Here is a 12571-nt window from a genome sequence, read left to right as displayed (position 1 = left end):
GAAATCAGCTGAGGGTGGCCTTAGGGTTCCTAGAAAAGCACACCCATCTCCCATGTGGCTGCCCCGAGGTGGAACTTGTTCCAGCTCTCCAACTTTAGAAATAACCTCTTGAGAACCTTTTAATTCAAACAAGTGCTCTCTTGTCCTGTTTCTTTAGTGAATGTGAACGGGGAAAGAACTTGGATAAAACTGACCAACCCAGGGCTCATCCAATCAGTGTGCCATTCACCCCTCTCAGGGCTACCAGGGTGGGGCTCCCCTCCTGCTCATTGAAGAAAGCCTGCCAAGAGCAAGAAGAAACCCAGGGGACCCCCACCCTGGGCTTCTGCCTGTCCTGTCCCTGTCCTCCATAAGCTATGAGGATAAAGTAAGACCTTAATGGGAAGAGGTACACAGTAGGCATTTAATAAATGCTGTTGACTGATTAAAATGGAAAAGCAATACCGAACAATAGCTAAGAACACAGGTTTTGGGGTTGCTAGAACTGATTGCTAATTTACCACATGTGCGATAAGTTCTCTAAGTGTAAATTTCTGTATCTATGAGCAAGAGGTAATAAGAATTCCCTATGTCATATAATTACTATAAGGATAATATAAAGAACTTAGCACTACTCTAGTCAAAACTAAAAAGAAAAAAAAGTTTGCTTATATTATTACCTTAAAGACAAACAATGCTCTGTACATATTCCTTTCTCCCCAATCAGGAGAGAACACACAGAACATTTTATTTTTTACTTTTTACACTTTAAAAAAAAAAAATTGAAGTAGAGTTGATTTACATTATTGTGTTAGTTTCTGGTGGACAGCAAAGTGATTCAGTCATACACATATATTCTTTTTCATTATGGTTTATTAGAGGATATTGGAGAAGGCAATGGCACCCCACTCCAGTACTCTTGCCTGGAAAATCCCATGGATGGAGGAGCCTGGTAGTCTGCAGTCCATGGGGTTGCTAGGAGTGGGACAGGACTGAGCGACTTCACTTTCACTTTTCACTTTCATGCATTGGAGAAGGAAATGGCAACCCACTCCAGTGTTCTTGCCTAGAGAATCCCAGGGACAGGGGAGCCTGGTGGGCTGCTGTCTATGGGGTCGCACAGAGTCGGACACGACTGAAGTGACTTAGCAGCAGCAGCAGAGGATATTGAATATAGTTCCCTGAGCTATACACAGCAGGACCTTGTTACACAGAACATTTTAGATGTCAGGAGAGCCTGCTGCTGACAGGTCAGGAGACATTAACTTGCTATATGGCCTTTGGTAGGCTACTGTACTTTCTTAATTGCACAATTAAGAGAGATGGATTAAATCAGTGTTTCCCATTTGTCTGTGACTAAATAATACTGACTCATACTTTAAAAAAAATTCTCTTCTCAATCGTCTTTCAACTTTTCTAATCATACCTATGGCCAGGTTCTATTTGGTGTTCAGTTCAGTTCAGTTCAGTCGCTCAGTCATGTCTGACTCTTTGCGATCCCACGAATCGCAGCATGCCAGGCCTCCTTGTCCATCACCAACTCCCAGAATTCACTCAAACTCATGTCCATCAAGTTGGTGATGCCATCCAACCATCTCATCTTCTGTCGTCCCTTTCTCCTCCTGCCCTCAATCCCTCCCAGCATCAGGGTCTTTTCAAATGAGTCAACTCTTTGCATGAGGTGGCCAAAGTACTGGAGTTTCAGCTTTAGCATCAGTCCTTCCAATGAACACCCAGGACTGATCTCCTTTAGGATGGACTGGTTGGATCTCCTTGCAGTCCAAGGGACTCTCAAGAGTCTTCTCCAACACCACAGTTCAAAAGCATCAATTCTTTGGCACTCAGCTTTCTTCGCAGTCCAATTCTCACATCCACACATGACCACTGGAAAAACCATTGCCTTGACTAGACAGACCTTTGTTGGCAAGGTAACGTCTCTGCTTTTTAATATGCTATCTAGGTTGGTCAAACTTTCCTTCCAAGAAGTAAGCGTCTTTTAATTTCATGGCTGCAATCACCATCTGCAGTGATTTTGGAGCCCAGAAAAATAAAGTCAGCCACTGTTTCCATTGTTTCCCCATCTATTTCCCATGAAGTGATAGGACCAGATGCTGTGATCTTAGTTTTCTGAATGTTGAGTTTTAAGCCAACTTTTTCACTCTCCTCTTTCACTTTCACCAAGAGGCTTTTAGTTCCTCTTCACTTTCTGCCATAATACTTCACTCATACTTACTAATCTCTTGGACAGAGAAAGCTGACCTCAGGCTTAGAATCTTCTCTGACAGACCAGAATTGAGCTAGAATTTAATAACATTGCTTTGTTATCACTATGTTTACTTTAATAAGTACCTTTAAATCACAGCAAGTGACAATGGTTTCCCATATATGGTAATGAATTAACTTTTTTTTTGTTGGCCACAGCATGTGAGAACTTTCCCCAACCAGGGACTGAACCCATGTGCCCTACTGTTCTAACCACTGGACCACCAGTAGGACTTAACTTTTAAAAAGATATCAGTTTTTTAAAAGGAGATTCATTTAAAGAGAATATTCATTTAATATTACCATTTAAAGTAGGTAATATACTACAGGTGACAAAAATTATGAAGGCAGCAGTAAAAATTTTGGAAATACTGGGCTAGAAGATTTTGAAAGCTCCTCTTAGTTCCCAAAGCGAATGTTTGTGCCCAAGAGTGTCAGACTGCAGATCTCCCCCAGTCCCTTCCTAAAAGGTTCCTCTCCAACCTCACTTCCTCCCTGGAGCTTCTTCCAATCCAGCAGCCCGACTACAAGTCGCTTGCTCCATTGTGCTCCCAGATCATATTCCACATCATGGATCATAGCATTTATTTACTCAGTATCTTTACATTTATCCTCCCTCTACAGCAAGTACTCCTTGAGACAGGAATTTTGCCTTGGCATATTATCCTCAAGACATCTTATCCCTAAGACATCTGTGTCCAGTACAAAATAGAACTTCAGCACATGATGAATGCTGAATAAATGAACCAAGGCTTCTGCCCTTTTTTTCACTGAATGAGAAGTCAAAAGACAGTGTAAGAAGACTGTTGCCAGAAATTCATTGGTTATAATTCCAATTCAACACCTCTTAGCTCTTAAGCTGAGTGAGAGAACACTCACCTTTCTGAACTCAGTTTCAAGCGCTAAATTAAATGAGAATTCATGAACCAGTTTTAAAGAGGGCTTGCCACATGAAATGTTTGGAAAAGCAAACTTTTCTTCAAGAAACTTACCAGGATCAAGAAGAGACCAGTCACACACCAGCACAAGACCAATTACAAAGGTACTTTTGACTTCTGCAACATAGACCAGAACTCAGTAAATATCCAAGAATGTCCCTCCCATGTCCTTCCAGTGACAGGTTTTAATACCAGAAAATCCTAGGCTTGAATGGTGAGATAAAAGCCCAAAGGGAGGTCTCACCATTGTCATGAATGACATCTGAATATCAAAGTGTTTTATCACATAGAAATGACACACATATACAGGGGTACTGCTAAACACAGAAAGGCCCTTTTTCAAATTGAGAGGTTGCCTTTCTTGAAACATAGAACCTTCTCAATTATGTTCTTCATGTCAACTGGGCCTTGGATTCATATCTCAGTGGCGGGTAGACTGTACGAATCTTTAGGTCACATAGAAAACAGTATTTTTTTTTAACTGGAATAAATCTGTCAACAAAAAGGTACAGGCTAGCGGCACTAAATATTCTCTGCAGGTTCTTATTAAAAATATAAACTAAAGTCCAGCACAGTCCGTTTACTCCCGCATCTGTTTGCTATTCTATCTCCATTATTAATAATGTAATTCAGGGTCTTGATTCAAGTAAGATTAATTCCCTGTTCCCAAAGCCTTCTGCTGACACTGCAATGAATGTCTGGAAGGCTATAAAGGGCAGGCCCAGGCATTGCTCCCAACACGTGATCAGTGAGGAGACGGGGCCTGGGCCTCTGAACTTAACAAGAGTGAAGAGGAAGTTGAGTTGAGCCTGTGATCAGAGAGGTGGTATAGCCCAGTGGTTAAGAGCTCAGATTCAACAGCTCAAGTCAATCCTAGCTCTTTTATAGCCTAGATGTGTGACTTTTGACAATTCATTCAACCCCTCCAGGGACTCAGTTTCCTCGTGTACCAAACAGAGATAACAAAAAGACCTGATAAGACTGTAAAGCATTTGACACACTGATATGAAACACAGCAAGAACTAAAACAAAGCAAAAAAAGAAGAAGAATATTATCATCTTCTTCAGAATCATCTCCAGCATCAGCCTCTTATGCTGAAGCAGGGCAGGAAGAGCCTGGCTACTCTTTCAATTTGCACACACTAAGCAGCCTTCATCAAGATACCAAAAGGATGGCAATAAAAAGATAATATGCAAAGCGAAAAATAGGAAAAGATATAATAGAAATCGGCTCTTGCTTAACCATGCTAATAAGGGGGAGGGAAAACTACATTAAAATTGAAGAACCCTTCCCTCAAAAGAATATAGATGGAAAAAATTTTTTATTATACATTATTTTAAAATTATTAGAGAACATGATATAATTGTTTAAGAGGCAATGGAGTATAGTCATTAAGAGTACTGCCTGTGTTAGAATCCTGGTTTCAGCACTTCCAATCTGTGTGACCTTAAGCAAATTATAGAATCTCTTTGTATCTCAGTTTTCTCAACAGTAAAATGGGGCAAATATCAGTACCTACCAGTATTTTAGGGTTGTGGTGAAAATTAGTTAATACGTATACATATAAAGCGATTAGAAGAGTACTTGGCTCATATTAATAATTAATGCTTAACAACTGTTAGGTTTTATTATTTTGTTGCTGCTATTTTTTCAGCTGACAATGTTTAACTTAATATTAAAATGTATTTAAAATCAGTGATTAGAAAGGGAAGTAGGGGAGGCAGGTAGGATTGAGAAGTATCACAGGGCAGCAAACGGAAGATAGACTAGGATAAAAAATGTACTGCAGCTGATCTGAGCACAGATAACTAGAGGTAAAAAGGAAGTAGGTAACATCCACAGAGAAACAGAGATGTACATATTCATGATACAGCAAGTAGAATAAAATATTAATGGTAAAATCCAGGGAGCGGTATATGATTGATTGTTCACTGTAAAACTCTTTCAACTTTGCTTCTTTTAAAATTTTTATAATAATCTAGAGGGGGCAAATGGAGAAGGAAATGGCAACCCACTCCAGTGTTCTTGTCTGGAGAATCCCAGGGACGAGGGAGCCTGGTAGGCTGCCGTCTATGGGGTCGCACAGAGTCAGACACGACTGAAGTGATTTAGCAGCGGCAGAGGGGGGAAAAGGAAGTAGACCTAGAGGAATCAACTCAGCTTTTGGGTCACAGCTATGCTGCCTGTACTCTGAGCTCAAACATCACAACAAGCTTGGAGAAACCTAACAGTTTTGGAATTCTCTCTCATCGACACTTTCCTGCACCAGATGAGTACAGCTCAGGTCCTGATCTGGACCACATCGGCACAAGTGGCTACAGGCAGAGGGCAGAAACCCAGATGTTCCACGTGAGAAATGCCAAACTCAAGGGACGATGACGTGATCCTCTCTGCTCAGGAAAACTTGGCTAGGGAAATCAAAATAGAGGAAGTCTTGTGCAGGCTTCGGAAGCAGGAGGGCAGACCTCTGACCTGCTTCTGACCTGCATGGACACTGCCCAGGATCCAAGCGACAGGCACAGTCAGTCAGGCGGCACTTTAGGTAAGAAAGGGAGTGGGTCTTGGATCTCGTAAGCCCCTAAAGGCCTAGCAGACCCCTGGGGTCTAAGAAGTCTTGTGACTCACAAGGTGAAACAAACCCCACTGTAAAAATTAAATCAGAGCTGCCTTTTTGCACCCAAACTGACGATGATATCAGTTTACGGCCTGGGATTATAAGCAGGAGCCCCCAGAAGTGCAATATGAAGTCTCACCTGTGGGGTGGATGCACTGCTCGGTACCCTTTCCCAACTGGGACTCCAGATTGCTATCATTCGGGACTTCCCAGCACTGTTCAACTCTGGATGTAGGTGTCGGCTCAATTTGGTGATGTACACGCTGTTACTTCTCTCTATTGTTTCTATTTCTTTTCCTTCTAGTGACTGTATATTGAAATTAAGTTAATCTATTAAAAGTTGAAATCATTTATTTGTATGTAATGAGTGGTTCTTTTGTTAATGAATCCCTCAAACCTAAAATGAAAGTAACACTTTTGGCAAAACAAAACTCAGAAATAAGGCTCAAGGCTAGGGAAGAGGGAGATAGAAGGCAAGAGTACACACTTACTCATGGACTCTGTTGTCACCATAGAGATCGCTCAGGCCAAAGCTGATGTAGTGCCAGTGCTCAGGGATGTTGGCAGAGGGGCTCCCCACATTCCTGTACATGCTAACATAGTCCAAGGGGTCTGGGCCACCCAACCTGCAAAAGACAAAACACAGGGATGTCAGCATAAACCTTAAAGCAGACAATGTGAAGCTAAAGGGCTCTGCCTTACAAACCTATAGGCCCCATCCTGGACGAATCTGGGGTAAAAGAGAACTAAAGGGAGGGCCATACCTCTCTAGGATAAGACCAAAGGATGGCCAGCTGGAGGTAGCCCAGCTACACAAGCACAAGAGGCTCCCTTCTCCTATCTCAGGTAGAACCTCTTTTAGAAATAAAACAGACTGATTGCTCCCTTTGACTTCCTTCTGTTTCAAGTTACCAACCCCAAGTGGGATTGGCAGGGATTATCTCTCTTCCACGGTGCCTGAAAACACGCCAAGCTTCAAGGCAAGAAGTGCATCAGTCAATCAATGTGCCTCTGTTGAAAGACCATCCTGAGCATCTCCAATGGGCATTGTTACTGGAAGCAGAGGCTCGGCCCCACTCCTGCCTCTTAGACAGCTAATTCCTGAAAGACCATATTGTGCCCTATGTTAATTATAGTTTGTTCTAAACAGACCCAATGCCTCCAGATCCCAGCCTGAACACCCCAGACCAAAGCTGGTCTTTTATCATGCAAGTGACAAAGGCCAAACTTAGGCTAGCTTAGCTCTGCACAGAGAACTGCAGCAGGAGCCCGGCTGAGCCCTGTGAGGTCTTGCAACTGCAAGATGATCCCGGGAGATGGCTGCCTGAAAGGTAGAGCTGGAACATTAAATGATTCAGGGCCTCTGAGGACCACATTAGACTTCCCCATAATTCCAACAGAGAGGCAACTGAGGAAGAGATCAGTCATTAGCTCACTCTGAGGATTTAATTCAAGAAGGGTCCCTTTAGCAGAGTAATTAGTGATCTTTTTAAAAGAATCCTGCTTTTCTTCAGAATGGAGATGGAAACGTGGTAGACTCGAGAGACAGACTAAATGGAAACCATTAGCACAAGGAAGTCTGCATTTAGCCCCCAAACCCTGTACTTGAGCTGCCTTGGACATCGGACGGTTCCACAGACTGCAAAAACTTTGCTTGACCCTGGGACAAGGATGGGGTACACTTGGCATTGGGGATTATATGCTGAAAGAACACAACCAACCAAATAAAAGATTACACGTATGTTATCCCAGCAAACATGCCAGTACCACACGATGCAAACACTATTTAAAACCAGTAGGTTTGGTTTCACCCTCTTTTGCCAGGACATTATTTGCCTTTGCAGAAGTCCTTATTCTCTGCTGGGAAATGCTAAGTTATTTATAGGACTTGCAAGAAAGTCGCTACAAATAGCTTAGAATCTCAACGGAGTGGATTAGGAAAAGAGATAAATCTCCATGTCTTTCCTTAACTCTGCTTTTGCCAAGTTAGTCACTCAGTCATCTCTGACTCTATGCAACCCCATGAAATGTAGCCTACCAGGCTCCTCTGTCCATGGAGTTCTCCAGGCACAAATACTGGAGTGAGTGGGTAAACCATTTGACTAATTCTATAATCATTTGGATTTAGAGAAGTTTGTTGGGGAAAAGAAGAAAGAAAGGGTGGTTACCCCTGCAAGGACCTCATGATAACGGCAGAGCCCTGGAACAGGTGGGAATGATTACAGGCTCCATATCTGCTCTAGTCTCCCTGCTGCCGAGTCCCAGTCCTGCCCAGCCTTCAGCCTAGGTCCCTCCAGCAACAAGGGGCAAAACTGTGTCCACTCTTCTGTGCTCCCCATCTACCACATCCCTGACAGCCCTGGCCAAGTCTCCCAAAGGGCATTTCATCTAAGAGAGAGGCTTTACCTCAAAACTCCATCTGCAGAAAAGGACCGAGAGTCAAACAAAATTAGCCTTTTCTCTAAGTACATAGTGTTCTGTTCTACTCACTCGGAGACCTGATAGGAAGCAGATGAGTACGTGGAAAATCATCATATTTTGCACTTAGAAAAAGATGTTATCCCAGGACCCAGATCATCCCTCAGTGTAAGTCCCTGAACACCTGACTTCACAGGGAAGTTGCCAGAGTGACCCAGGGCACTAGCTCTACTTCAGCTCCCTGACCAGTAAAGCCTCAGCTTTCAGCCATGATGTCCCAGTTGGCTAGTCAAGAAAGTCATCCTTCTGTCACAAGAAAAAAGAATCTCAATACCCTGGGCCACAGCCAAACTGAGGCAGCCTCAGTCAGTCATCCTGCTATGAACACTGAAGAGGGCTTATAGGATCCTAAATGTGAAGGTTTATCAGTGAACCACTTTCAGGACTTAATTATGCAACCCCTTCTGAATTTTAGAAAGAACCAGTCCCTGGGCTGTTTCTTCTCATTTATTTCTGTATCCAGGCAGCATTTCTAATTTCACAAAGTGCTATACAATCGTTTTTATTCATCATTAGATGCTGGCCCATCTTTTAAGATAAGTCCTGACTTGGTTAACAAACTTGCAGCAACATGGGAAAAAAGGTTCACAGGGAGATGGAGGAAAAAGCAGATTCCCAAACTAATCTTAGTCCTTTGCATGTGTTCAATATCTTTTTCTTTTTTGCCACACCTCATGGTTTGTGGAACTCCCCCAACCAGGAATCGAACCCATACCCCTTGCAGTGGAAGCACAGAGTCTTAACCCCTGGACCGCCAGGGGAGCCCGTGTTCAACACCTTTTACAACTCTATCCTTCATGTCCACTTGGGTGACATAATAACAGTGGCCCAAGTCTGAGAGGGGATTTCTCCTTATACTCAAACAAGGCCTGAACAAACAGCATGCCAGAGGCAGGTCCCCTTTTTCTCACGAAGTATGCCAATAGAGTCCATCACTGTACATATTTAAATATAGTGGTACAAACCAACAAAGACCTACTGTATAGCACATGGAACTCTGCTCAATGTTATGTGGCAGTCTGGAGAGGAGAGGAATTCGGAGGAGAATGGCTATATGTGTATGTAAGGCTGAGTCCCTTCACCATTCACCTGACACTATCACAAACATTGTTAATCGGCTATATACCAATTTAAAATAAAAAGTTTATGTACTGAAAGGAAATTATACCAGATAGCAATAAGTCAAGAAAAAGAAGTAAATGGTAAAAAAAATGATAAAAATGAAATAAAATTGCCATAATTTGTAGATGAAAATAAATAAAAAGTTTAAAATGAGTGATTAAGTTATCAAGAGCTGCTTTTTACTCAGAAGACCTCTTCAAAAACTCCTCTCAACCAAAGAACACCGTGCCTGCCAGAGAAAACTGTGCTGCAGGCCACACCTCCTTCTGGCTACCAGACAGAGGCAGGCTGCTCCTGCCGCTCTCCCCACGGAGCAGGTGGTTGCTCCCCAGGCCCTTCACACTGTCAGCCTCTCCACAGCCTCCCACAGACATAGGGAGCTGGCCTCCGCCCTAGGCAGCCCAGCTCCTGCAATCTCCAGAAGAAGTAAGTGGTTGCCAGGGAGGGAAAAGACTCAGCCCTAAAGGAAGGTAACCAGTAAAGACATCCACTCTACTCATTCCCCCTTCGGGGGTACCTCCCCTTTGGTCACACCCCAAGTGCCTGCCTTGAACAGTCTTTTAGGAGCCAATGAAGGAGTTCATCTAATACAGTGCCTGCATGAAAGTGGTTTTGTACAGATTCAACTAGTTTCTTAGTCAACTTTTAGTTCAGCAAGACCATGAAGAAGAGTCCCCATAACAGAGGTGGCACGAAGAAACAGGTTACAAAAAGAATGGGAAACGAGAAAAGACCATTCCTTCCCCAGGGGCAGTCCATGTGTACATAGGTCTGATCTTAACAGAGTTACTTAGGGATTACTCTCAGCTCCCCTGAGGAACTGTTGCCTACATCTGGGCGCTCCAGCCCACAAAGTTACTCTTAATATCTCACTGAAGGATCCTCCCGTGTCCAAGTTCCGGATCTTCGTCGTTAACAGCAGCCTCCTTCAATCCTGAGCCAAACCATGGATCTCCCTGACCCAGCCTGCCCCTGTTCTAGCCAGTGACCTAGACCAAAGCAGCCGCGGAGCCAGAGGAAGCTCTGCATGGAGTAAGAGAACTGTGCAGAGTAAGCAGAAAGTTGATCGGGAGAAGCTGCTCCATCAAACTTCAAACGCAAAAGCACTGCACTGATATGAATGTCTGAGCTCATCCGGAAGGTATCAAAATGAGACCTCCCCCTCATCCCCTCACAAGCTCAACGCTCACATCCTAACCCACAGACCCACACCCGCCCCTACCCTGTGCAGTCCCGTGCCCTCCGAGCTCGGAGCTCCTCCGGCCGCGCGGCTCCAAAGCCTTCTCAGATGCTCCTCAGGCCCCGCCTCGCCTCCCCCATCTCACTTCAGCCGCCCCCCTTCGGCTTCCACGCGCCCACTTAGACCCCCTCCAGGCGCCCCCTCCTTTCACCACGTTTACAGTTCCCTCTCTCCGACCGTCGCCCCCTCAGCTTCTACCAACACCCCCAATTCACTCCATTCTTCTAATGCCAGTTAACCCTTCATCCTCCCCTCCCTTGCTAACCCTTCGCTACCCGCAGGCTTCGTTAACCCCTTTGTCCCCATTCCTAACTTGAGCCTTAACTTCTTCCCTCACAGCAGGAAGCCCTCTTCCAAGTGCTTTAACCACTCTCCTTTCCCCTCCAATTCCCTGGCAAATTACTTCGCTCCTGGCGCTTTAACCCTTCTCAGCCCGCCCCTGTCGGTCTCCGCGCGGCCCAAGACGTACCAGTACTTGACGATAGCGGTAACCTGGAGCGGGTTCGGCTGGTCTGGGTACAGGCGGCGGCACTCTCCGTAGATGGCGTGCAGTCCTGGGGGGAAGAGCGACGCGAAGGCCGGAGGGGCAGTAGGGCCAGGGGCCGGGGGCGCGGTGGGGCCGGGGGCGCCGCTAGGCCGCAACTCCGCCATCGGGGCGCGTAGGGTGCTGGGGGGACCGGGGAGGGCAGACGAGGGGGAGAGCACTGACGCGCCAGCAGGCGAACTCCTTGGGTGCGACTCCCGGAGGCGATGGGGGCTGCAGCGAGGTCTAGGCTCCGCGCCTGCGCAAGGCGCACTGTCCGCCCAGGCCGTCGCCGCGGTGGAGACGGCCAGAGGGTGCCTCGGGGGCCGCGGGGCGCTCAGGGGGCGGGGTGCCGGCGCGCCCTATTCCGGTTCCATTGGCCAATGTCTGTGCCAGTCACAGGTAGGGAAGGCGTGACTTGACAATAGGTCCCGCCTCCCTCTCTCTCCCAGAGTTGTGGGGGTGTTCCAAGGCTCTTCGCTTCCCCCTAGCGTTAGGAGGAGCCCAGGATTAAATAGAGATATTGGGACATCCTCTGAGGTGCTAGGGACCCAAGAAAGCTTTGGGAAGTGCGCCGACAAAAAGCATGTCACTGTTATGCTAATACGATGCTCAGAAGGATTTATTTAATTTATTTATTTCAGAAGGATTTAAACATAAATGTAACAATGGATTGCTACAATGGATTGCTTCCTTCGTCCATGTAGCATTAAAAACGGGATTTTTTAGTTTCTAAGGCACCGGGTTGGAAATTATTTTCCTGCCTGCAATAACTTTACTTATAGTAATGTCTTCCACTCAATAATCTTGAAATTTCAAGAGAAAAGGATAGAAGAGAATCCTGACTACTGGCGGAAAGTCCTGACTACTGGCGGAAAGTCCTGACTACTGGCTATTAACTAAAGATCCCCACAACATGAAGGAAAAGAGGAAATAATTTATTAGAGAAAAATGCACTGGGCTCCTTAGAAAGCAGTAACACATAATCTCTCAATTCCATTTTCTCATTCATCAGTGTCATTTCTGCTGCTGCCACTGCTGCTAAGTTGCTTCAGTCGTGTCCGACTCTGTGCGACCCCATAGACGGCAGCCCACCAGGTTCCCCCGTCCCTAGGATTTCTAGCTCCCCATGAAAATTAAAGATATACTAGAGCAGTTCCTGGGCTTCCCTCGCAGCTCAGTCGGTAAAAATCTGCCTGCAGTGCAGGAGACCTGGGTTCGATCCCTGGGTCGGGAAGATCCTATGGCGAAGAAAATGGCAACCCACTCGAGTATTCTTGCCTGGAGAACCCCATGGACAGAGGATCCTAGCAGGCTACAAATCCATGGGATCACAAAGAGTCAGACATGACTTAGCGACTAAAGAGAGACAGAGAGAGACAACAGTTATGAAGCTATTAGATGAAGGATGTTT

At 45.3% G+C, this 12571-nt stretch overlaps 1 protein-coding gene across 4 annotated transcripts in view; it reads right to left on the bottom strand.

Moving 5' to 3' along the window:
* Positions 1–11473, bottom strand: part of SUFU (SUFU negative regulator of hedgehog signaling) — a 110021-nt gene extending 98548 nt beyond the window's left edge. For all 4 annotated transcript variants that reach the window (XM_015103389.3, XM_004020324.5, XM_015103390.3 and 1 more), the window contains exons 1-2: positions 11104–11473; positions 6286–6420 (exon numbers count right to left, since the gene is read on the bottom strand). In XM_015103389.3, the coding sequence (XP_014958875.2) occupies positions 6286–6420; positions 11104–11285 (317 nt within the window). In that variant the 5' untranslated portion in view covers positions 11286–11473. The remainder of the gene's footprint in view (positions 1–6285; positions 6421–11103) is intronic.
* Between the last annotated feature and the right edge of the window lie 1098 nt (positions 11474–12571).

Source organism: Ovis aries, chromosome 22, assembly GCF_016772045.2.
Source record: "Ovis aries strain OAR_USU_Benz2616 breed Rambouillet chromosome 22, ARS-UI_Ramb_v3.0, whole genome shotgun sequence".
NCBI classification, from domain to species: domain Eukaryota; kingdom Metazoa; phylum Chordata; class Mammalia; order Artiodactyla; family Bovidae; genus Ovis; species Ovis aries.
The sequence above is the reverse complement of the archived record's forward strand: the minus strand, read 5'-3'. Positions and strand labels throughout refer to the sequence as shown.